General features: G+C 38.8%; 1 protein-coding gene across 1 annotated transcript; it reads left to right on the forward strand.

Annotated features, from left to right (window-relative positions):
- The first annotated feature begins 20,392 nt into the window (after positions 1–20,392).
- Positions 20,393–24,254, forward strand: PCDH20 (protocadherin 20). Its single transcript, XM_068984736.1, has 2 exons — positions 20,393–20,524; positions 21,531–24,254. Exons 1-2 carry the CDS (start codon positions 20,393–20,395, stop codon positions 24,252–24,254), a joined length of 2,856 nt encoding a protein of 951 aa, XP_068840837.1.
- Positions 24,255–25,900: the final 1,646 nt, after the last annotated feature.

Raw genomic sequence — 25,900 nt, forward strand, 5'->3', positions numbered from 1 at the left:
CAATGGACTGGTTCAAAATTGGGAAAGGAGAATGTCAAGGCTGTATATTGTCATCCTGCTTATCTAAATTATATGCAGAGTACATCATGTGAAATACTGGGATGGATGAAGCACAAGGAAATCAAAATTGCTGACAGAAATATCAATAATCACAGATACTCAAATGGCACCATCTTTATGTCAGAAAACAAAGAGGAATTAAAGAACCTCTTGAAGAAAATGAAAGAGGAGAATGAAAAAGCTGGCTTAAAACTCAACATTCACAAAACTAATATCATGGCATGCGGTCCAATTGCTTCATGGCAAATAGATGGAGAAACAATGGAAACAGTTACAGACTTGATTTTCTTGGGCTCCAAAATCACTCCAGATGGTGACTGCAGCCAAGAAATTAAAAGACCTTTGCTTCTTGGAAGAAAAGCAATGACAAACTTAGCAAATTAAAAAGCCTAGACATTAATTTGCCTACAAAGATCTGTATAGTCAAAACTCTGATTTTTCCAGTAGTCATGTACAGATGTGAGAGCTGAACAGTAAAAAAGACTGAGAGGTGAATCTCTGATGCATTGAATTGTAGTGCTGGAGAGGACTCTTGAGAGTCCCTTGGATAGCAAAGAGATCAAGCTAGTCAATCCTAAAGGAAATCAACCCTGATTATTCATTGGAAGGGCTGATGCTGAAGCTGAAACTCCAACACTTTGGCCACCTTACTTGAAGAGCTGACTCATTGGGAAAGACCCTGATGTTGGTAAAGATTGAAGGCAGGAGAAGAACGAGTCAACAGAGGATGAGGTGGTTGGAAGGCATCACTGACTCAATAGATATGTGTTTGAGCAAACTCTGGGAAATGGTGAAGGACAGGGAAGCATGGCTTGCTCTAGTCCGTTAGATTGCAGAGTTAGACATGACTAAGCTACTGAACAAAACAACATTATACTAGTATTTAGACTGATATATTTCTTGGGCTTCCCTGGTGCTTCAGTGGTAAAGAATCCACCTGCAATGCAGGACATGCTTGTTCGATTCCTGGGTCAGGATGATCCCCTGGAGAATGAAATGGCAAGTCACTCCAATATTCTTGCCTGTGAAATCCCATGGACAAAGGAGCCTGGTTGGCTACAGTCCATGGAGGTGCAAAATGTCAGACATAACTTAATGACTAAATAACAGCAAGTTATATTCATACTAGGAAATATTAAATTTTTACATCCCATTTTTCAAAAGTATTTTTTAATGTGGATCACTTTTATTTTTTTAATATTTTTTCCTTTTTTAAAAATTTATTTATTTTAATTGGAGGTTAATTACTTTACAGTATTGTATTGGTTCTGCCATACATCAACATGTATCTGCCACAGGTATATACACGTGTTCTCCATCCTGAATCCCCCTCCCTCCTCCCTTCCCATAATAAAAGCTATATGTGACAAACCCACAGCAAACATTATCCTCAATGGTGAAAAATTGAAAGCATTTCCCCTAAAGTCAGGAACAAGACAAGGATGCCCACTTTCACTGCTACTATTCAACATAGTTCTGGAAGTTTTGGACACAGCAATCAGAGCAAAAAAAGAAATAAAAGGAATCCAAATTGGAAAATAAGAACTAAAACTCTCACTGTTTGCAGATGACATGATACTCTACATAGAAAACCCTAAAGATCAGAAAATTACCAGAGCTAATCAATGAATATAGTAAAGTTGCAGGATATAAAATCAACACACAGAAACCCCTTTCATTCTATACACTAATGAGAAAATAGAGAAATTAAGGAAACAATTCCATTCACCATTGCAACAAAAATAATAAAATACTTAGGAATATATCTACCTAAAGAAACTAATGTGGATCACTTTTAAACTGTCTGTTGAATTTGTTACAATATCGCTTCTGTTTCATGTTTTGTCTTTTTGGCTATGAGGCATGTGAGACGTTAGTTCCACACTCAAGGATTGAGCAGTATGAAAAGGCAGAAGGAGAAGGAAAAAGAGAGGATGAGATGGTTGGATGACATGACAGACTTGATGAATTTGAGTTTGAGCAAGCTCCGGGAGTGGGTGATGGACAGGGATGCCTGGTGTGCTTCACTCCATGGGGTCACAAAGAGTCAGACATGACTGAACTGAACCCCTGCATTGTAAGTGTGGAGTCTTAACCACTGGACCATGAGGGAAGTCTCCTATACCCAATTTTAAATACATATTCAATGTTTAATAACTTCTACTAAATAATCATGAAATTTTACAAAGATGTGGATAAAGGAAGCTTCACTGAAAATATATGAAAATATTGAAATATGCAAATATATATGAAATATTGAAATACTTAAAGTGTTTATATCCACCAGAAAAAAATCATAGAGTGAATTCTGTCCTGTCCAAAAATTATACAGGAAAATAAGTAAAGATATACAATATACTCATAAATCATTATAAAGTATAAATAAAATTATTTGAAAAATCTAGTAGCAATCTGCACATTCAGGTCAAGAAGCAACAGTTCGAATTGGACATGGAACAGTAGACTGGTTCCAAATTGGAAAAGGAGAATGTCAAGGCTGTATACTGTCACCTGTTTATTTAACTTATATTCAGAGTACATCACATGAAATGCAGAGCTGGATGAAGCACAATCTGGAATCAAGATTGCCAGGAGAAATATCAATAACCTCAGATATGCAGATGATACCACCCTTATGGAGAAAGTGAAGAGGAATTAAAGAATCTCTTGATGAAAGTAAAAGAAGAGAGTGAAAAGTCTGGCTTAAAAGTCAACATTAGAAAAACTAAGAGCATGACATCTGGTCCCATCACTTCATGGCAAATAGATGGGGAAACAATAGAAACATTGACAGACTTGATTATCTTGGGCTCCAAAATCACTGCAGATGGTGACTGCAGCCATGAAATTAAAAGATGCTTGATCCTTGGAAAAAAGTTGTGACCAACCTAGACAGCATATGTAAAAGCATAGATATTATGTTGTCAACAAAGGTCCATCTAGTCAAAGCTATGGTTTTTTCAGTAGTCAGGTATGGATGTGAGATTTGGACTATAAAGAAAACTGAGCACAGAAAAATTGATGCCTTTTAAATGTGATGTTGAAGAAGACTCTTGAGAGTCCCTTGGACTGCAAGAAGATCCAACCAGTCCATCCTAAAGGAAATCATCCCTGAATATTAATTGGAAGGACTGATGCTGAAGCTGAAACTCCAGTACTTTGGCCACCTGATATGAAAAACTGACTCATTGGAAAAGATCTGATAATGGGAAAGATTGAAGGCAGTAGGAGAAAGGGATAACAAAGGATGAGATGGTTGGATAGCATCACTGACTTGATGGACATGAGTTTGAGCAACCTAGGGGAGTTGGTGATGGACAGGGAGGTCTGCTGTGCTGCAGTCCACGGGGTTGCAAAGAGTCAGACATAACAGAGCTTCTGAACCTAACTGAACTGAATTCAGTAAAACCCATAGAAATAAAATTTGATATAGATAAAAATGCCAAAAATATGGAATAAATTAAACCACATACACTGGACTGCAAAGGATAAGCATGTTGTGAAAAACTTAGTAGACAATATAGGAATTTTTAATTAAAGAAAAATGTATTTTGAAAAAGCAATAATTATGCAGTATGCTGGAAACAAAAACAGCTATGGGATTTAATCTGAGTGAAAGTAAATGATAAGAAGAAAAAAGAAAAATAGAATTAAAAAGAAAATACTAATATTGCTACATTTCCCAAGCTAGCATTTGAAGTCTTTGTGCCAAGACTGTCATATAAATTAGTTAAATATACTCTCTAATTTACATCCTTACCACTACTAGATTTGTTGTTGTTTAGTCCAACTTTTTTGTGACACATTAAACTATAATCTGCCAGGTTCCTATGTTCATGGGATTTCCCAGGAATGAATACTGGAGTCGGTTGCCATTTCCTTCTCCTGGGAAACTTTTTGACCCAAGGATTGAACCCATGTCTCTTGCATTTGCAGGCAGCTTCCTTACCACTGAGCCAGCCACTTAGTAGGTTCAGTTCAGTTCAGTTCAGTCACTCAGTCGTGTCCGACTCTTTGCAACCCCATGAATCGCAGCACACCAGGCCTCCCTGTCCATCACCAACTCCCAGAGTTCACCCAGACTCGCATCCATCGAGTCAGTGATGCCATTCCACCATCTCATACTCTGTTGTGCCCTTCTTCTCCTGCCCCCAATCCTTCCCAGCATCAGAGTCTTTTCCAATGAGTCAACTCTTTGCATGAGGTGACCAAAGTACTGGAGTTTCAGCTTTAGCATCATTCCTTCCAAAGAAAGCCCAGGGTTGATCTCCTTCAGAATGGACTGGTTGGATCTCCTTGCAGTCCAAGGGACTCCCAAGAGTCTTCTCCAACTGTTCAAAAGCATCAATTCTTTGGCACTCAGCCTTTTTCACAGTCCAACTCTCACATCCATACATGACTACTGGAAAAATCATAGCCTTGACTAAACGGACCTTCATTGGCAAAGTAATGTCTCTGTTTTTAAATATGCTTTCTAGCTTGGTCATAACTTTTCTTCCAAGGAATAAGAATCTTTTAATTTCATGGCTGCAATCACCATCTGCAGTGATTTTGGAGCCCCCCAAATAAAGTCTGACACTGTTTCCACTGTTCCCCCATCTATTTCCCATGAAGTGATGGGACCAGATGCCATAAGTACCCTTAATTCTGTTTTACAGGACAAATTAAAGGATTCTAGAAGCACTCTGAATCATTTTGAATCTCAGCAAATTGCTGAGCTTTTTTATCTCATATTAAAATAATGAGTGCAATACTTACTTCATATGGTTGTTATGAAAATTAAATGATTTAAAAGGGACAATGACCTTGTGACAGTGCCTGGAAAATGGTGAGTGACATGAAATTGAAGGTATTTTTATTAATGGAAATAGAGTCTTCAAATTTCTAATAAAACTCAAAGTAGTACCACTAGTAACTTGTAGAATAGGAAATTGAAGCCAGGTCTTGAGCAACATCAAGTTGCCTAGTCATGACCAACTCTTTGCAGCCCCATGGACTGCAGCACTCCACACTTCCCTGTCCTTTGCTATCTCCAAAGTTTGCTCAAACCCATGTCATTGAATCGATGATGCCATCCAACCGTCTCATTTTCTGTCACCCGAGTCTCCTCCTGCCTTCAATCTTTCCCAGCATCAGGATCTTTTCCAATGAGTCATTTCTTCACATCAGATGGAGGCCAAAGTATTAGAACTTTGGCTTCAGCATCTGTCCTTCCAATGAATACTCTTGCTTAGTTTACCTTAGGATTGACTAATTTGATCTTCTTGCTGTCCAAGGGACTCTGATGAGCCTTCTCCAGGACCACAGTTTGAAAGCATCAGTCCTTTAGTGCTCACCTTCTTTATGGTACAACTCTCATATCCATACGTGACTACTAGAAATACCATAGCTTTGACTATACAGACCTTTGTCAGCAAAGTGATGTTTTTGCTTTGTAATACACTCTCTAGGTTTGTCATAATTTTTTTTCCAAGGAGCAAGGGTATTTTAATTTCCTGGCTGCAGTCACCATTTGCAGTGATTTTGGAGCCCCCCCAAAAATAAAGTCTGTCAATATTTCCATTTTTTCCTATCTCACTACAATTGTAATGCTAATAGGCAAAATGTCCTATTGTTCATAAAAACAGGCTACACTACATTCAGGAAAACAGTGCCCAGATTAAGGTAATACTTCAAAGTCTCAGCAGATAGGGAAAATGCCCTCTTCCCTGATTTAATACAGTATCAGAGAAAAAGTTTGAAAATGCTCTTCATTGAAGAGTCAGTGGTTTATTGTCATCAGTGTTCTCCATCCCCTGAGAAAGGTATCTATTCTTTTAAAGAAAGCAAGTGTTCATCAGTTAAAGACACAATGGAAGACAAATAGCTGTGAGTATTTCATTTCCATTGACTGGACTGTCTTATACTCAAGCTGCTGTGCATAAGCATGATTAATTTTGTAACTTTATTCTCACAGTTCTTCTTTTGCCTCCCACTTAGTTTTGTCTTCAGAACAGAATTCATTGACCATAAAGTATATAAAATCCTTTGCAACAGTTATATTTTTATAATTCATTGATTTTATGTAATAATCTTGCAAGTATGTTTACTTTAAGTTGGACTTAACTTTCATTATCTAAACCATAGTATTTTAAGAGTGAAAGAGGACACTATCAATACCCTGAGGCAATAGGCTAAAACACACTGTTAGGAGGGGCGGGGAATTAGGACATGAACTCAGATTAGTCAATTTGACTTAATATTGATATTTTATGATATGATATATTGGTTGAATGGCATCACTTACTCGATGGACATGAGTTTGAGTAAGCTCCGGGAGTATGTAATGGACAGGTAAACCTAGCGTGCTGAAGTACATGGGGTCACAAAGAGTCGGACACTATTGAGAAACTGAAATGACGTGGACTGATATTTTAAAATACTCTCTCTCTTCTCCTTCCCCAATTTAGATTTTTCAGCCTGTATGACTATATAGCTTAGCACAGTCAGGAAAACAGTTCCTGAATTAAGGAAATGTGGGAAAGGTTTTAAATTACATATATATGCTCTTGTCTAACATAATGCTAATAAGCTGTAATTTCCACATTTTTAAATTGGAAATTATTATTCCCATATGATAATGCTGTTGTGAGAGTCATATTGAACATATGCATACTTGTGTATGTAGGTACATACATATCCATATATATGTGTGTTTATACATATAAGCACATTTGTATATGTATATATCTTAATCCTGTGAATGCTCAAAAGCTAGTAGCTGTTGTTATTTTGTCACCACTCTAATTAGCTCTCAGAGGACTCTTGAAAGGTAAGTAGCTGATTTCTCAAGCAACAGTGTTCAGTAATGCTATGTGATTTCTTCAAATTTTACCTTTGCTCTGATCCAGGAGTAGTTAGCTTTCTATATGTTAAAATGATGAAAACAAAGCTCTACGCCTCAGTTCTGCCTTTCTCTAAAAGATGGCAACAGTAGTTATTGGCTTCATAGTGTACATGGACTGCCTTTTATTTGTGACTATAAGTTTGGATATTTCTGTTTTATGCTAGAAGCATTGTCATAGGTTAAATTTCTTGATCTAAAACAGACCACTTTTAAGAAAGAACAAGTATTCATAGAAGGGAATTTTCGCCCAGGAGAAAAGCATACTCAGGTCCAGATAACTTCTCCTTATTGTGGTTGTTCAGTTGCTCAGTCATGTCTGACTCTTTGCAACCCCATAGATTGCAGCACACCAGGCTTCCCTGTCTTCACTATCTCACAGAGTTTGATCAAATCCATGTTCATTGAGTCAGTTATACCATCCAACCATCTCATCTTCTGTTGACCACTTCTCCTCCTGCCTTCAATCTTTCCCAGCATTAAGATCTTTTCCAGTGAGTCAGCTCTTCCCATCAAGTGGCCAACATATTGGAGCTTCAGTTTCAGCATTAGTCCTTCCAATGAATATTCAGGACTGATTGCCTTTAGGATTAACTGGCTTGATCTCCTTGCTGTCCAAAGGATTCTCAAGAGTCTTCTCTAGGACCACAGGTTGAAAGCATCAATTCTTCAGCACTCAGCCTTCTTTATGGTCCACCTCTCACATCCAGTAGTACATGACTACTGGAATAAATGTAGCTTTGACTATACAGGCCTTTGTTGGCAAAGTGATGCCTCTGTTTTTTAATCTGCTGTCTAGGTTTTTCATAGCTTTTCTTCCAAGGAGCAACTGTCTTTTAATTTCATGGCTGTAGTCACTGCCCTCAGTGACTTTGGCACCCAAGAAAATAAAGTTTCTCACTGTTTACATTTATTTCCCCATTTATGAAGTGATGGGACAAGATCTTCTGTTCCCATGACCTTCTTTTTTTGAATTCTGAGTTTTGTTTTGTTTTTAATTGAAGGATAATTGCTTTTACAGAATTTTGTTGTTTTCTGTCAAACCTCAACATGAATCAGACATAGGTAGACATATATCCCAGAGAAGGCAACGGCAACCCACTCCAGTACTTATGCTTGTAAAATCCCACGGACGGAGGAGCTTGGTAGGCTGCAATCCATGGGGTCACGAAGAGTCAGACACTTATTGAGTGACTTCACTTTCACTTTTCACTTTCATGCATTCGAGAAGGAAATGACAACTCACTCCAGTGTTCTTGCCTGAAGAACCCCAGGGATGGTGGAGCATGGTGGGCTGCTGTCTATGAGGTCGCACAGAGTCACGCATGACTGAAGTGATTTAGCAGCAGCAGCAGCATACAAATATCCCCTCCCTTTAGGACTTCCCTCCCATCTCCCTCCCCATCTAGATTGATACAGAGCCCCTGTTTGAGTTTCCTTAGCTGTACAGCAAATTCCCACTGTCTATTTTACATATGGTAATGTAAGTTTCCATGTTACTCTTTCCCTATATCTCACCTTCTTCTCCCCTTTCCCCATGTCCACAAGTCTATTATCTATGTCTGTTTCTCCATTGCTGCCCTGTAAGTAAATTCTTCAGTACCATTTGCCTAGATTCTATATATATGCATTAGAATACGATGTTTATCTTTCTCTTTCTGACTTACTTAACTCTGTATAATAGCTTCTAAGTTATTCACCTCATTAGAACTGACTCAAAAGCATTCCTTTTCATGGCTGAGTAATATCTCATTGTGTATATGTACTACAAATTCTTTATCCATTCATCTGTCAATGGACATCTAGGTTGCTTCCATGTTCTAAAGGTAATGTAAATAGTGCTGCAATAAACAATGGGATATATGTGTCTTTCTCAATTTTGGTTTCCTCAGGGTATATGCCTAGGAGTGCAATTGCTCGGTCATATAGTTTTAATCCAGCTTTTTCACTCTCCTCTCTCACCTTCATCAAGAGACTCTTCAATTTCTCTTCACATTTGGCCATTAGGGTGGTGTCATCTGCATTTCTGAGGTTATTAATTTTTCTCTCTACAGTCTTGATCCTACCTTGTGCTTCATTCAGCCTGACATTTGGTGTGACCTAATCTAAGAATAGCAAGGAGAGATAAGAAAGCCTTCCTCAGTGATCAATGCCAAGAAATAGAGGAAAACAACAGAATGGGAAAGACTAGAGATCTCTTCAAGAAAACCAGAGATATGAAGGGAACATTTCATGCAAAGATGGGTTCAATAAAGGACAGAAATGGCATGGACCTAACAGAAGCAGAAAATATGAAGAAGAGGTAGCAAGAATACACAGAAGAACTGTACCAAAAAGATCTTCATGGCCCAGATAATCACGATGGTGTGATCACTCATCTAGAGCCAGACATCCTGGAATGTGAAGTCAAGTGGCCCTTAGAAAGCATCACTATGAACAAAACTAGCAGAGGTAATGGAATTCCAGTTGAGCTATTTAAAATCCTGAAAGATGATTTTGTGAAAGTGCTGCACTCAATATGCCAGCAAATATGCAAAATTCAGCAGTGGCCACAGGACTGGAAAAGGTTTGTTTTCATTCCAATCCCAAAGAAAGGAAATGCCAAAGAAAGCTCAAACTACCACACAATTGCACACATCTCACACACTAGTAAAGAAATGCTGAAAATTCTCCAAGCCAGGCTTCAGCAATACATGAACCGTGAACTTCCAGATGTTCAACCTGGTTTTAGAAGAGGGAGAGGAACCAGAGATCAAATTGCCAACAGCCACTGGATCATGTAAAAAGCAAGAGAGTGCCAGAAAAACATCTATTTCTGCTTTATTGACTATGCCAAAGCCTTTAATTGTGTGATCACAATAAACTGTGTAAAATTCTGAAAGAGATGGGAATACCAGAGCATCTGACCTGCCTCTTGAGAAATCTATATGCAGTTCAGAAAGAAACAGTCCAAACTGGACATGGAACAACAGACTGGTTCCAAATAGAAAAAGGAGTAGGTCAAGGCTGTATATTGTCACCCTGCTTATTTAACTTATATGCTGAGAAACACTGGGCTGGAAGAAGCACAGGCTGAAATCAAGATTGCCAGGAGAAATATCAATAACCTCACATATGCAGATGGCACCACCCTTATGGCCTCTTCCTTTTTAAAAGAGGAACTAAAAAGCCTCTTGATGAAAGTGAATGAGGAGAGTGAAAAAGTTGGCTTATAGCTCAACATTCAGAAAATGAAGATCATGGCATCCGGTCCCATCACTTCATGGGAAATAGATGGGGAAACAATGGAAACAGTGTGAGACTTTATTTTTGGGGGCTCCAAAATCCCTGCAGATGGTGAATGCAGCCATGAAATTTAAAGATGCTTACTCATTGGAAGAAAAGTTATGACCAACATAGATAGCATATTCAAAAGCAGAGACCTTACTTTGCCAACAAAGGTCTGTGTAGTCAAGGCTATGGTTTTTCCAGTGGTCATGTATGGATGTGAGTGTTGGACTGTGAAGAAAGCTGAATGCCGAAGAATCGATGCTTTTGACCTGTGATATTGGAGAAGACTCTTGAGAGTCCCTTGGACTGCAAGGAGATCCAACCAGTCCATTCTGAAGGAGATTAGTCCTGGGTGTTCATTGGAAGGACTAATTCTAAAGCTGAAACTCCAATACTTTGGCCACCTCATGCGAAGAGTTAACTCATTGGATAAGACCCTGGTGCTAGGAGGGATTAGGGGCGGAAGGAGAAGTAGACGACAGAGGATGAGATAGCTGGATGGCATCACTGGCTCGATGGCTGTGACTCTGAGTGAATTCCGGGAGTTGGTGATGGACAGGGAGGCCTGGTGTGCTGCGATTCATGGAGTCGCAAATTGTCGGCCACAACTAAGTGACTGAACTGAGCTGAATCTGCATATAAGTTAAATAAGCCGAGTGACAATAAACAGCCTTGACATACTCCTTTCCCAGTTTAGAACAAGGCCATTGTTCCATGTTCAGTTCTAACTGTTGCTTCTTGACTTGCATACAGGTTTCTCAGGAGGCAGGTAAGGTGACCTGGTATTCCCAACTCTAAGAATTTTCTATGAATTGCTGTGATCCACACTGTGAAAGTATTTAGCATAGTCAATGAAGCAGAACTTCTCCTAATGGCAGAAAATGTCTGTGTTTGTAGAACAGGGCTAAATGGGTGAATAGAATCATAAGGAAAGGGCTCCCCAGTGAGTAATTGGAAGAAAACAAAAGACCTTTGGAAGAACCTATATTAAAAAGAAGAAGAAAAAAAAAAAGTTAGAAGAGAAAATTCAGCAAAGACAAAATAGGCTCAGGATAAAAGGTTGAAAATACATTTCAGTTTTGGGCATCCCAGATGTCACAGTAGTCAAGAATCCACCTGTCAATGTAGCATACAAAAGAGAAGCAAATTGTGTCCCTGATTTGGGAAGAAGCCTTGGAGTAAGAAATGTCAATCCACTCCAGTATTTTTACCTGGAAGACTCCATGGACAGAGGACCCTCGCAGGTTGGATGTGACTGAGCACTCATGCACATTTCAGTTTAACAGAATCAAGGAAAGTGTAAAATGAATGTGTAAAGTCAGGAAAAGTAGACCATAATCATGTGACAGCAACACAAAAATACAAGTCTAGCACCTTCTATGTTGTTTCTGCCATCATTCTGTGTCTGGTAATTTGTAAGGAATATATTGTTTACTTGCCAAAACCTATCGGAGAAGTACAAAGGTGATTCAAAATTTGTAATAGTTTTTTATTAATGGTATGTGATCAGTGAAAACCTGCCCTTTTGTTAAAAAAAAAGTCACTGTTGCTTCAATTATGGTTCTAAGTGGGTTAACTGTAGCCTTCGCTATAAGACCTTGGAGAGCTTTGGCATTGATGTTGATTCAAAGGACCTATATCTAGTCTACAAGAGCTTCTTTTAATTATTACATAAATATGTGGAGATGGCACCTGGAATCAATCTTGATCCAGAAATCCCACAGAAATACTAAAATATTCACACTCACAGGTATCAAGGGTACTTGAGATTTCTAAGCTTTGTGACTAGTGGATGTTGCGTGTAAAACGTCTTTTACGATCATTATTAAATAGTTCAACAAGCTCTAGCAGGACTTTAGTAGACTCAAGGCTTTTGAAAACAAGGTTTTGGAATATGGAAGTAGCACTAACTGTGTTAATGCTTTTTTCCCACCAATAAAGCATATCATATATGTGCACATTTAGAATGAGGAAAATTGCTTCTACAGAAAATATATATCATGCTTATGATGCATTTAGAGAATTCTTAATTCTTTTATTTAGAAGCTTCCCAGGTGGAGCAGTGATAAAGAATCTGCTTGCCAGTGCATGGGATGCAGGAGGCGTGTATTTGATCCCTGGGTGGGGAAGTTTCCCTGGAGAAGGAAATGGCAACCCACTCCAGTATTCTTGCCTGGAGAACCCCATGGATAGAGGAGCCTGGTGGGCTACAGTCCATGGGGTCGCAAAGAATAGGACACGACTGAAGCAACTGAGTATGAGTATAATAAAAAGTGCTTCTCAAGTGAATTTCTCAGTTTCTAGCATTCTTTCTTATTCTGTCTGTATAAGGGTTAAATTGCTCAAAGTCTAAATTATGGGTAATAAAAATATTATTCCAGTAATTTTAACTTATTTGCATTTCTTTGAGTTATTTTAAATTCTAAAAGATCATGTAAATATTTAAAATAAATTTGGTAATGCAATTTTGTCACTAAAAGCCAGTTACTGTTAGTGATGTTCTACTTTAATCTAGTTAATGAAGAAATTATTTATCTATAAAGAGGAACAATCCACAAAAAAGTATAATTATTATTATTGATTCTATATAAAGTTGATACTAACTTGATCAGGTTTAAATATTATTTATGATTAAGAATTGGTGGGCCTTTAAGATGTTTATAATATTTTTTTTCCTCAAGAAGCACACTACTTTCACTAAATAAATGTTTTGCTGCCATATAATTCCAAACCATTAATGAAAGTTTATTTACAAAATGTTTCTTTTCTTGATAGTCTAAATAAGGAAATAGGAAATATTTGTTATTTCATAAATTCTTCTTATATATATTTTTATTGAAGTTCATAATTATGCAATTTTTTCACAAGTTTTGTATTTTGGGAGTGATTTTGTTGCTGTCAGATTCTGCCCATTGTTGATAACACTCACATATTCAACACACAACATATGTGCTTACCTTAGTGAATATTAGATTAACATCAATATACAGAAAGATTTATGAAATTAAAATAAAGTACTAAATTTTCCTTATTTAATTCCAACTTGGCATAGTTCCTGTCTATACGACCTCAAGCAACCTACTACCCTCTGAGACTTTCAGATTTCTTCTCTTAAAAATGGAATTATTAACTTTTAGTTTTCTTGTGAAGATTAGAGATAATGTTCACCATGCACCTGCAAAACTTAGGTGCTCAATGATTGGTACCTATCAGCAGTAAATGAAATTGAGGTAAGCAACTGTACCTTCTTCCTACAAAGATACCCAGGAGGAAGCTAGTGGTTGTAGGGATACTACTATGAACATAGTGACTCTTTACATCATTGACAGAGAAATTGATTAATCTTACAGCATTAATTCTCTGTATGCCAAGATCAGAACAGTCATGCAGTTTTTAGCAATCCCACCTTAAATTCAAAGACTTAGATAAAAAAAGAGATTTTCTAAAGCCAGACAAAAGATGCATCAAACTGTGTAAAATATTACAGGAGGACAAGTTTTCATTAAGCTTTTCCCAATGTAACACTTCAATCTGTGAGAGTGAAGAAAAGGTATCTGAAGGATATAGGACATAGGATCAGTGTCCTAAAATAAAATTTCAAACGATTTCTCTCCTTCAACAGATTTGTTTTGTCCTTAACCTAATTTCTATGCTAATTTATAGGGTTTAAAATTGCTTCATTCTTGGTGAAGCCCATACTTTTCCTTTCTTTCAACTCTCCCAGGGGCTGACTCTAGGGAACAAGGCTAGATGATACACATACGTCATCAATAAACTGCATTTGGTTAACAGTTCATTATTCAGCAACTGCTGATCCACTTTGTGGATTTTGCATGCCCTTCATTTAGTCTTCTCCTCAATCCTGTTACCTTGCTTTTGATGATTTCACTGCTCATTATCACCTCTACCAGAAGCAAGAAGAAAGAATGTGAAATTTAAATGAATCGAAAATGACTTCGAAATTTATTTTAAGGATAAGGAGACAAAGTTGAAAATGTGGTCTAAAATTAGGCCTGGAGATTTCCAATGACTTCATCCAGCTATATTTATCCCTTTTAAAGTGCTCCTAATGGAGTTCTGGAAATAAAAAGACAGTTCAATTATACTACATTCTTTCCTCTTGGAAAACAGGGAGAAAGAAGAGATATGTGAAATCTAGTTATACAAAATTTTCTAAAACAAAAATGAAAGTAGTATTCAGAATAGACCAATGCTTAACAAAAGTCACATTTATAAGCTTCACAGTACAGTGGTTAATGTTTTAGAATACAATTTTGTATTACAGTAAAGTAGCTTATATGTGCTCTTTTCATATAAATAATGCAAGATAAATACATACTTATTTCTTAACTATTCAGTTTTCTAAGCCAAAGAGCCAATGTGTTTACTTTCTATTAGCCTTACAATTAATTTCTTAGTTGTGTAGGGGAAAACACAATAGGATTTTTTCAAAGTTTGCTTTACTTGAACAATAATTTACTGAAATTAGTGATGATGATCATTTAGTCAGTAAGTCCATGTCTGACTCTTGTGCCTTTATGGACTGTAGCCCACTGGGCTTCTCTGTCCATAGAATCCTCCAGGCAAGAATACTGGATATGGGTTGCCATTTCCTTCTTCAAGGGATCTTCCCAACCTAGGAATCGAACCTGGGTCTCCTGCACTGCAGGCAGATTCTTTACCGACTGAGCTACAAGAAAAGCTCTTATTGTTTCTTTAAAATGTTTGTAAATTTGTAAAATTAATAAAATATAAAACAAAGTAACCATTACGTATGGCAATGTTTAATAGTAGGGTTTGGGAAATAATAGTAAAAAAAAGAAAAAGCTCTTTTACTAAGCTATCCTCTAATATTGGGGAGATAATCCTGAGGCCAAAATCTACTACTATTTTAAGAAATAGTGTTTTGTGGATTCTCATTAGCTAGGGACCATCTTTCTTGGTCTCAACTAATATGTAAAATAAGGGCTAACTAGGAGATTCATAAAGTTATTCAGAGCCTCTCAAGTATACACATGCTTTCAAGTATACACATATACATCAGTAAAAAAAAAAAAAAAATCATAATACATGTTGTTTACAAGTTGTGAGAAGATCTAAGCTAGCCAAACACTGAGAAGGTCTTGTGTGTGTGTGTGTGCGTGCATGCTCAGTCGTGTCTGACACTTTGCAACCCCATGCGAGGCTGCAGCCCATCAGACTCCTCTGTCTGTGGAGTTTTTATAGCCAAGAATACTGGATTGGGTTACCATTTCCAACTCCAGGGATCTTCCCAACCAAGGGACTGAACCTATATCTCTTGCATCTCCTGAATTGGCTGGTAGATTCTTTACCACAACACCACCTGGAAAGCACATGTACGTGTTTAGGAAACAATATTTGACTAAGGAGGTTTTTACTTCAAAAAGGTCTCAAATAGAAAATGTATGCCTACAATAATTTTTTTTTTCTCATTGATGATGAGTGCTAAATGCTTGCTGACTCAGCCCCAGGGATCAAACCGATGTCTCCTGCATTAGCAGGCAGATGCTTTACTACTGAGCCACCAGGCAAGAATGCTGGAGTGGGTGAGCATGCCCTTCTCTAAGAGATCTTCCTGACCTGCAGATTGAACCCTGGTCTTCTGTATTGCAGGGAGATTCTTTACTATATATTTACAATGATTATATAATATGTTTACATGTTATTAAATGTCCCATATATACTGTAATATTCACATTTATTACATATCTACATCAACATTATACATATATACAACATACTTTAAGACATCTGAAGTGACTGCTAAAATCATATATTAACAAGCAAAAAATAAAATAATCTTTTTTTTTTTCTTTTTTATTAAAGTATAGTTGATTTACAATGTTGTGTTAGTTTCTGGTATAAGTGATTCAGTTATACACACACACACACACACACATATATATATATATTCTTTTCATATTCTTTTCCATATTGATTTGTTACAGGGTATTGGATATAGTTTCCTGTCCTATACAATAAGACTTTGTTGTTTGTCCATTCTCTACATAATAGTTTGCATCTGCTAGTCTCAAACGCCCAATCCAATGCTTCCCAGAACTCCCTACTCCTTGGCAAGCCCAAGACTCTTCTCTGTGTCTGTGAGTCTGTTTCTGTTTGGTAAGTAAGTTCATTTCTGTTGCATTTTAGATTCCACATATAAGTGATATCATTTGGTATCTGTCTTTCTGACTTACTTCACTCAGCATGATAATCTTTAGATCCATCCATGTAGCTCCAAAGGGCATAATTTCTTACTTTTTGTGGCTGAGTAATATTCTGCATCTTCTTTATTCAGTCATCTGCCAATGGATACTTAGGTTGTTTCCTTGTCTTCACTTCTGTGAACAGTGCTGCTATAAATATAAGGGTGCTTGTGTCTTTTCAGATCATAGTTTGTCTGGATATATGCCCAAAAGTGGAATTTCTGGATCATACAGCAACTCTCTTTTTAGTTTTTTGAAACCTCCATATGGTTCTTCACAGTAATTATACTAATTTGCATTTTCACCACAGTGGAGGTGAATTCCATTTTCTTCATGCATATTATTTCTTATTTGTACACTTTTTAATAATGACCATCCTGAATAGTGTGAGTTGGTACCTCAATGTAGTCTTTATTTGCATAAAGTAGTCTTCAAATAAGGTCATATGCTTGATTTGTATTTATTTATAATCTTGAATAACAAGAATGTGCTTCAAAATAAGTTTAACTCTCTGTATATGCATTAATCACATGAAATGTTACGGATAGCATACTGTCATTTAAATACTTTAAATGATATTATCATAGTTAACTGAAAAATACAAACAAAAACTACCTGGAAAACATAACACTTCACAACTTTAGAAGTTTTAGGGTATGCTTGCTGAATGTACAAAGTTTGGTAGACACTTGAAAGGTCACAGCAAATAAAGAGACGGAACCTCAAGGAGAGAATGCTTGCAATAAATGAAAATTATTATTAACCTTCTGCATTATGCTGTAATAAAATAAAGATCAAACTAACCTATGTATCATTATGTAATTTCTATCAAAGACATATATCTGGTAAGCTATTTCCCTCATATATGTTTATGTAGTGTGTATGGATATTTTTATATGAAATTGAAGTGGAGCGATCTGATGGCTTGCCTAAAGTCATACATCAACTTCATAACAACCGAGAGAAGGTATCCAAATCCCGTGGTTCAGCTCAGTGCCACCTATTTCATCAAGTTGTTTTCTTTGTCTATAGAAAAAATAAGCTTGGGAGGCTTATAATCTAGCTATTTTTCTAGATTGATTTTTACAGAACACCTGGGAAGCAGGCCGAGAGAAAATGAGACATCTGAGAAGTTCATAAGTATTATTTTCAAGGGGTTAATAGCATAGTAGCTCTCTAAGTCATCCTTAGAAAGAAATATGTGACGCCAGTTGGCAGGTCACAGAGCTGGCTCATAAGGAACAGGAGTCTGGGGACACTTTCACAGTGCCAAGTTAAGAAGATACAAGAGAAGAAAAAAAAAAGGATTTTATTCTTTTCTTTTTATTTCTAAGCTCATTTACAGTTTAAACTTGCATGAAATCTCTACTTAGATCTTCAGAGGAAAGATAATAAGTAGCTCAGTTAACAGTTTGGAATGTGTCATGCAAGATGCTACCCTAAATTGTGCGGGCGTTGATGACAAACTTCCATGAAGAAACTTTGCAATAACCACAACAACTTAAAGCAAAGGTGGTTATTACTGTCCTAAACATTATCTCCAGAATGTTTAATTTCTGTGTTTTGACTTATAATTTATATGGTCATGCTTTATAGAAACACTAGAGAAAATTATTGTTGATTGTAGTGTCCTTCTAGACAAAGAATAAACTAAAGAAAACAAATTCCAAATTTTCACCAAAATTGAAGGTCTTAACCTATTGGGGAGGGGATGACCTGTAAGGAAATATAATCTACCACTGTTGCTATCTGTACAGATATAGAATTAATTCAGATTGTGTGTCTAAGCTGTATGTATCCTGACTATGGATGGGTTGCCTAATTCTGGTCATGTGCCTCAAACTTCCAGAAGCTGTGAGCATTGTGTGATGACATAAATTAAACACATTTTAGAAGCAACTTTCTACTGATTTTTGAAGTTGGATATGTTTCAACTTCAGATTCCAAAGTAATTATTTCCAATCATGTGGTAAAAGTTCAGCTGTAGAGCAGAACAAGCAGCTGAAGAAGCAAGGAGAGGCAGAGCATACTTTCCTGACTGTTTTGTTTACCAGCTGTCTGATGGCCTTGCACCTACCTGTACATGTTCATGTATGTTTACCACTTCATCAGCATTACAATTTCACTTCAAAGAGCTTAAAGGAGCTAATTTTATAAGCCAGATTTGTATTATAAGAAGTTTTGTTTGCGAACTCCATGTATAGCCACATTAACGCAATAAGAAGCTGTTACACACACCAGGTTTTCTGATGTAGTGTGGCATCAATATTTAGGACTTTTGTATCTCTAGGATTAGTAGGGATGAGGAGAAAATAGGAAGGGTTAGAAGCAAAAAAAAATTAGCTCTGAAAAGCAATTTATATTCTATTCGGCATACAGTAGAAGAAGAAAAAAAAATTAAAGTGGATCTTATGGAAAACATAGAATGTCAGATCTTTCTCCAAACCAAGAGAAAGACTTTTCTATTCCAGGCTCAGTGAGTTACTCAGCAGGAGGGCTTTATGTTTAAGACAGTACACGAGATATATGAAAACTTAGTGATGAAGTGAAATGTCTTCTCTGGGAAAGGCCAGTGGTCTTTCCCATTAGGCACCCTGCAGATCAAAGAGTATTTCACAGACTTAATACACTGTGGTTTCTCACCAGCCTTGATTGTATAAATTAGAATTTTGTCATATGTATATTTAGTGCCAGAGTGAGAGGGGCTATCCAAGCATTTTGCACCACACTCCTCCAGTATTCCTTTCCCAGTAAACATTCCAATAATAAAAATAAATAAATAAAAAGTAATAACCTGGAAAGTAGCCTTTATTTCTTAAAAGCCTAGGCTTCAGTAAAGAAAAGGAAGGAAGATAGTCGTGTCCAACTCTTGTGACGACCCTATAGACTGTAGCCTGACAAGTTCCTCTGTGCACAGGATTCTCCAGGCAAGTATACTGGAGTGGGTTGTCATTTCCTCCTCAAGGGGATCTTCCCAACCTAGGAATCGAACCCAGATCTCCAGCACTGCGGGCAGATTCTTTACCAACTGAGCTATGCTGAAAGCCCCAGGCTTCAGTATGTGCCCTGCAAAAAAAAAAAAAAAAAAAAAAAGTCCACCTCTTTTCCTTAGAAAAATATGGTAAAATTGCTTGCAGGTAGAACCACTTATGCTACCAAGCAATAGTTTCCACCCTCCCCTTTGGCTCTTTACCTTAGCCGGAAGCCTCGACTCTCTTAAAGACCACAAGGCAGAGACACCCAGGGACGCTTGCGCCTACGACATGGAAACTACCACCACCAACAGCTACCAACAGCGAAGCTTCAAAATTAAAGCATATTGAAATGTTCACCGAGTTCCCATATTTGCTTCTTAGCTTGAGACCTCCTTACAAAGAGCTTGAAATCCCTTCCCTCCGCAGAGAAAGTGGGGTTTCTTCCTCCTTGCAAACATTGCTGAATCCAAGTCTCCGATGAACTGGTGGCAAAGCTGGCATTTGGGGATCGCGCCTATGGTTGCCGTGTAGCGCGTACTTGCTGTTCGGATATAAATGCATACTTATTCTCCATTCGGATGTGAATGCATACTTATTTACTCCCTATGCTCTATTCGAATATAAATGCAGAGGTATTTATTTATTTCAACCTGTGGACTTGGGTCCTGAATGGTGCTGCGAGGAGAGAGGCCGGGGACACGCGCCTGGAGCCGGACCAGGTGGAGCCTAGCGGCGGTCTTCCGAGGCAAGTCCCAGCTCCGGCTCCTCAGGCCGGGTCTGGACGTGCCCACGTCCGGAGCAGGAAATCACAACCGTGCCCCAGCGCCCGCACGCCTTTCTGGCCTCCAGGAGCTGCTGTCCTTGATTGACAAGCCGGGGACTATTGGCTGAAGTTCCCCCCGCGATTTGCATGCCCAGAGAGGGAGTGTCCTCTGCCGCCCTCCTGCGCCGCCGCGCAGCCCGCAGCCTCCCGGGGAATGCGAGGCGGCGGGGATGCGTGCGGCTTGCGGGTCGGGGCAGTGAGCTGGAGTCGGGCGACCTGGCGCCCGCGCCCGGATATGGGGAGTCTCAGTCGTCCTAGCAGCAGCGCCAGCCACGGAAACCTGCCGGTAAGGGTTGAGGTCCAGGAGTCCCGCGGCCCTGACAGGGTGCAGCACCGTGGTGGGGTTCCTACTCCTTCATGTTTTTCAAACCTTTTTACCTTATTCCAAACTTCACGGGAAGGTTGAGGGGAGAGAAAGGGAGTTTAGGATAATGTCTCTTCATTTTAGCAAGGAATAGGCAAGCCCTTGGATAATGAGAAGTTTCTGAAGCACGAATGGAAGGAGACGAGGTGAAAGGGGTTAAGGTGTGCTCATATGGCTTTAAGATAGAGCGGTTTCTGCGGCCGGCATCTGGCTTTGACTGTCTACGGCAACTGACGAATTGTTTTTGCGTTTCATTTTCCGCGTTTGCTACTCTTTCCCTAGGGAGGGGGATTAGTGAGAGCTTATCATGGGGTGGAAATCCAGATCTTTTCGATTTGATTTTAGGTACGATCAATTCTTCAGACCTAAAGCGTTTATTTAATAGAGTAGGGAGCCCGAGGGGCTAGAGTTTCTATGTTTTTATTGTTGTTCTTGTTGTTGTTGTTATCGGTCTCATAGCAAGGAATGCAAGAGATTTCGCGTTCCTGGGACCTTAGCTGTAGAAATATTTCAGTGGGAAAAAATAAAGAGCCCACTTCTCGGTCCCCTCCACTACCAGCCCCCTCTCTCCCTGTGACCTACCCTGCCGCGCGGTGCAGTCCCTCCACCATACTTCCCGGGGTGCGTGATAGTTTGGGATTTTGAACGTTTACTGCGTGAGGGTGATGTGGAACCCGGCGAGAGCCGGGGTGGGGGTGCGGTGCAGAAAGTAAACAGAAAATAAGTTTTGGACACAGCGTTGCCGCGCAGATCTCTCCCTTGCAGCAAGTTTCCTCTTAACCCTGTTTTGACTGGAGCCTTTGCCTTTGAGAGTGGGGATGGAGCCGGAAGGAGCACGCGTTCTGACTCCAGGTTTTGTGATTCTGCGTGTTTGTAACAAGCCTTCTCTCCCCCCAACCCCCGCCCACCCCCCTTCCGCCCCATTCAGCATCTGCTTCTGTTTTTCCTCGTCGTGAGACCGTTCAACTGTCTGGCGAGTTACAGCCGGGCCACGGAGATTCTGTACAGCCTGAACGAGGGGCTACCGGCGGGGGTGCTCATCGGCAGCCTGGCGGAGGACCTGCGGCTGCTGCCCAGCGCCGGGGGGCAGGACCTGCAGTCTCAGTCGCCTCAGCACAGCGTCGCCGAGAGGAACCCTCCTCTCTCCTTCAGCCTGGCATCCCAGGGGCTGAGTGGCCAGTACGTGACCCTCGACAACCGCTCAGGGGAGCTACACACTTCTGCCCAGGAGATCGACCGTGAGGCCTTGTGTCTTGAAGGAGGCAGAGGGACTGCCTGGGGGGGCAGCATTTCCATCTCCTCTTCGCCTTCGGCTGACTCTTGTCTTTTGCTTCTGGATGTCCTAGTCCTGCCTCAGGAATACTTTAGGTTTGTGAAGGTAAAAATCGCTATCCGGGACATCAATGACAATGCCCCGCGGTTTCCTATTTCCCAAATATCAGTTTGGGTCCCAGAAAATGCACCTGTAAACACCCGGCTGGCCATAGAGCATCCTGCCGTGGACCCAGATATGGGCACTAATGGTGTTCAGACCTACCGCTTGCTGGACTACCATCGTATGTTCACCCTGGACGTGGAGGAGAATGAGAATGGGGAGCGCACCCCCTACCTAATTGTCATGGGACTGTTGGACAGAGAGACCCAGGACCAATATGTGAGTATCATCATAGCTGAGGATGGTGGGTCCCCACCACTGATAGGCAGTGCCACCCTCACCATTGGCATAAGTGACATTAATGACAATTGCCCACTCTTCACAGACTCACAAATCAACATCACCGTGTATGGGAATGCTACTGTGGGCACACCAATTGCAGCTGTTCAGGCTGTGGACAGAGACTTGGGAAACAATGCTCAGATCACCTACTCTTACAGTCAGAAAGTTCCACAAGCATCCAAGGATTTATTCCATTTGAATGAAAACACCGGGGTCATTAAACTTTTCAGTAAGATTGGAGGAAGTGTTCTGCAAACACACAAGCTCACCATCCTTGCTAATGGACCAGGCTGCATCCCTGCTGTGATCACTGCCCTGGTGACTATTATCAGAGTCATTTTCAGGCCACCTGAAATCATCCCTCGTTATATAGCGAATGAGATAGATGGTATTATTTACCTGAAAGAATTGGAACCTATTAACACTCCAATTGCATTCTTTACCATAAGAGATCCAGAAGGTAAATACAAGGTAAACTGCTATCTGGAAGGTGAAGGACCATTTAGGTTATTGCCCTACAAACCATATAGTAATGAGTATCTTCTAGAAACAACAAAACCTATGGATTATGAGCTACAGCAATTCTATGAAATAGCCATAGTAGCTTGGAACTCTGAGGGATTTCAAGTTAAAAAAATGATTAAAGTGCAACTTTTAGATGACAATGATAATGCTCCTGTTTTCCTTCAACCCTTGGTAGAACTAACCATTGAAGAAAATAATGCACCCAATGCCTTTTTGACTAAGCTAGATGCTACAGATGCTGACAGTGGAGAGAGGGGCCAAGTTTCATATTTTCTGGGACCTGATGCTCCATCATATTTTTCCTTAGACAGTGTCACAGGAATTCTGACAGTTTCTACTCAGCTGGATCGAGAGGAGAAAGAAACGTATAGGTACACAGTCAGAGCTGTTGACTCTGGGAAGCCACCCCAAGAATCAGTAGCTACTGTTATTATCACAGTGTTGGATAAAAATGACAACAGCCCTAGGTTCATCAACAAGGACTTCAGCTTCTTCGTGCCAGAAAATTTTCCAGGATATGGTGAAATTGGAGTGATTAGTGTCACAGACGCCGATACTGGGCAAAATGGATGGGTTGCTCTCTCCGTGGTGAACCAGAGTGATATTTTTGTCATAGACACTGGAAAGGGCCTGCTGAGAGCTAAAGTCTCTTTGGACAGAGAGCAGCAAAGCTCCTACACTTTGTGGGTTGAAGCCATCGACGGGGGTATGCCTCCCCTCTCCTCTACTGCAAAAATCACAATTCTCCTTCTAGATATTAACGACAACCCGCCTCTCGTTTTATTTCCTCAGTCTAACATGTCTTACTTGTTGGTGTTGCCTTCTACTCTCCCTGGCTCACTAGTTACAGAGGTCTACGCAGTTGACAAAGACACAGGCATGAATGCTGTCATAGCCTATAGCATCATAGGGAGAAGAGGGCCTAGGCCTGAATCCTTTAGAATTGACCCTAAAACTGGCAACATTACTTTGGAGGAGGCATTGCTGCAGACACATTATGGGCTCCATCGTTTATTGGTGAAAGTGAGTGATCATGGTTATCCAGAACCTCTCCATTCCACAGTCATGGTGAATCTATTTGTCAATGACACTGTCAGTAATGAGAGCTACATTGAGAATCTTTTAAGAAAGGAACCAGAAATTAGCATAGAAGAGAAAGAACCACAGATTTCAATAGAACCAACTCAAAGGAAAGGTGAATCCGTGTCCTGTATGCCCACATTAGTAGCTCTATCTGTAATAAGCTTGAGTTCTATCACATTCTTAACAGGGATGGGCATATATATCTGTTTAAGGAGAGAAAAGAAACACCATAGGGAGAATGAAAATTTGGAAGTACAAACTCCATTAAAAGGAAAAATTGACTTGCATATGAGAGAGAGGAAACCAATAGATATTTCTAATATTTGATATTTTTTTTTTTTTTGCTGTGGAATAGTAGAGATATTTCAACTGATTTTGGGGATTTCTCACCACCAAAACAAGAATGTGGATGGCAGTTCAAATAAAGGACATCTAATTTATAACTTGTACTATATTGTAAATAGCTGTTTACAGGTTTTTAAATTCAAAATCAGAAGTTATAATATGTGTACAGAAATTTTTAAATGAAATTGTTACTAACAGTTATGGAGCTGTTATTTAGAAAATCTTGGACATGATTAGCAGCTTTCATACACCAAGCAGATGATTGTTAAAACCTAGGAGTAAGGTAAGAAAATGTACGTTGCATTTTTTGTCTAAAAAGTCCTTTAACCACAAGAGGGCTTCGACTACTCCTTTGCAGGGAACTGTTTTAAGGTATTGTACATGACAGTTGTACATGAAATTAATGAAAGAGTCTATTTTAAATATATTGTTTTTAACATTAAACAAAGATGAGATTAAATGGGACTTCACCCTACTTAAATATATGATTAAAAATAGAATAAATGCATTTGTAAACAGAATGTTTATTACCTCACAAATGCATCTTGTATAATTTGAAAGAGAAGGTATCTTTAATTTGGAAAAGAAGGCATCTGTGAAGAAGCACAGTTCTTTTTTAGCAAGGATAAATATTTTGCCATGTGTTAAAGATCTGATGTGCTGAAGAATAATTCACTTTCTGTGTACTCTTGTGGCTTTCTATTTGCTTTACCACTGCATTTACTGTTAACACAGGAAATTCTTTCTTAAAGAAAATGTAACTAGAAGTTATGTCCAAGAAAATCAACCAGAAGCAAAGATATGTTTCAATCCTTAGTTGCTTAATAGGTGTTTATGACATTTTGATGCTTTCACAACTCATCAGTAGTACTTTATATTTGGGCTTTGTATTAGATCTTATATAGTTAAATTCAAGTGTTACATAAAAAAAAAAGAAATCTTATTAAAATTATTCTAGAAGCTGGTGGACACTATCTGTTGTTTTAGCAGGACCTTTTCTATGAGAGTTCTACTTATCGTTTTGTTGTTGTTTAGGTTTGTTGGCTACCATTTCTGGCTTCCTTTCTTTGCCTTTGGATTAGTTCCAAGAGTTTATTTGTAAGCCCAGCAGCAGACCTCTTTGATAATTTAGCTTTTACTAAATGCTTTGCAGTGAAGCAAGCTGGTTTATCAGTGATTGATCACCCTCCCTTCATTGTGTGAGCTGGAAATTTTATTTTATATGAAAGCTATAGCAAAATTATCTGTGTAAACAATGAATTTGTTAGCTTAAACTGGATCATTCTACTTTTTGGCATCATGTGTTTGTACTGTACCAAAAGTGTTTATATGTCTGCAAATTAAAGGTATATATTTTCATAATTTTCTCATTTTTACTGTTTTATATACATGGGTTTGTTGTTTTACTGAAGTGCCCGTTAATGGCATTCATCTGCTTTTAAAGATCAATGTGAGTAAATTGTAAATATTATGTTATGCTAAAATTTACATTATACTAATTTATTACTTAAATAAACATTGGGTAAATTATTAAACATATGTGTAATTATAGACATATATATATGTGTGTTTGTGTGTGTGTGTGTATATCATAGACAAAGACTATGGTTATGTACTTGATAGTTCAT

The sequence above is a fragment of the Capricornis sumatraensis genome, chromosome 12, assembly GCF_032405125.1.
Source record: "Capricornis sumatraensis isolate serow.1 chromosome 12, serow.2, whole genome shotgun sequence".
In the NCBI taxonomy this organism is placed as follows: domain Eukaryota; kingdom Metazoa; phylum Chordata; class Mammalia; order Artiodactyla; family Bovidae; genus Capricornis; species Capricornis sumatraensis.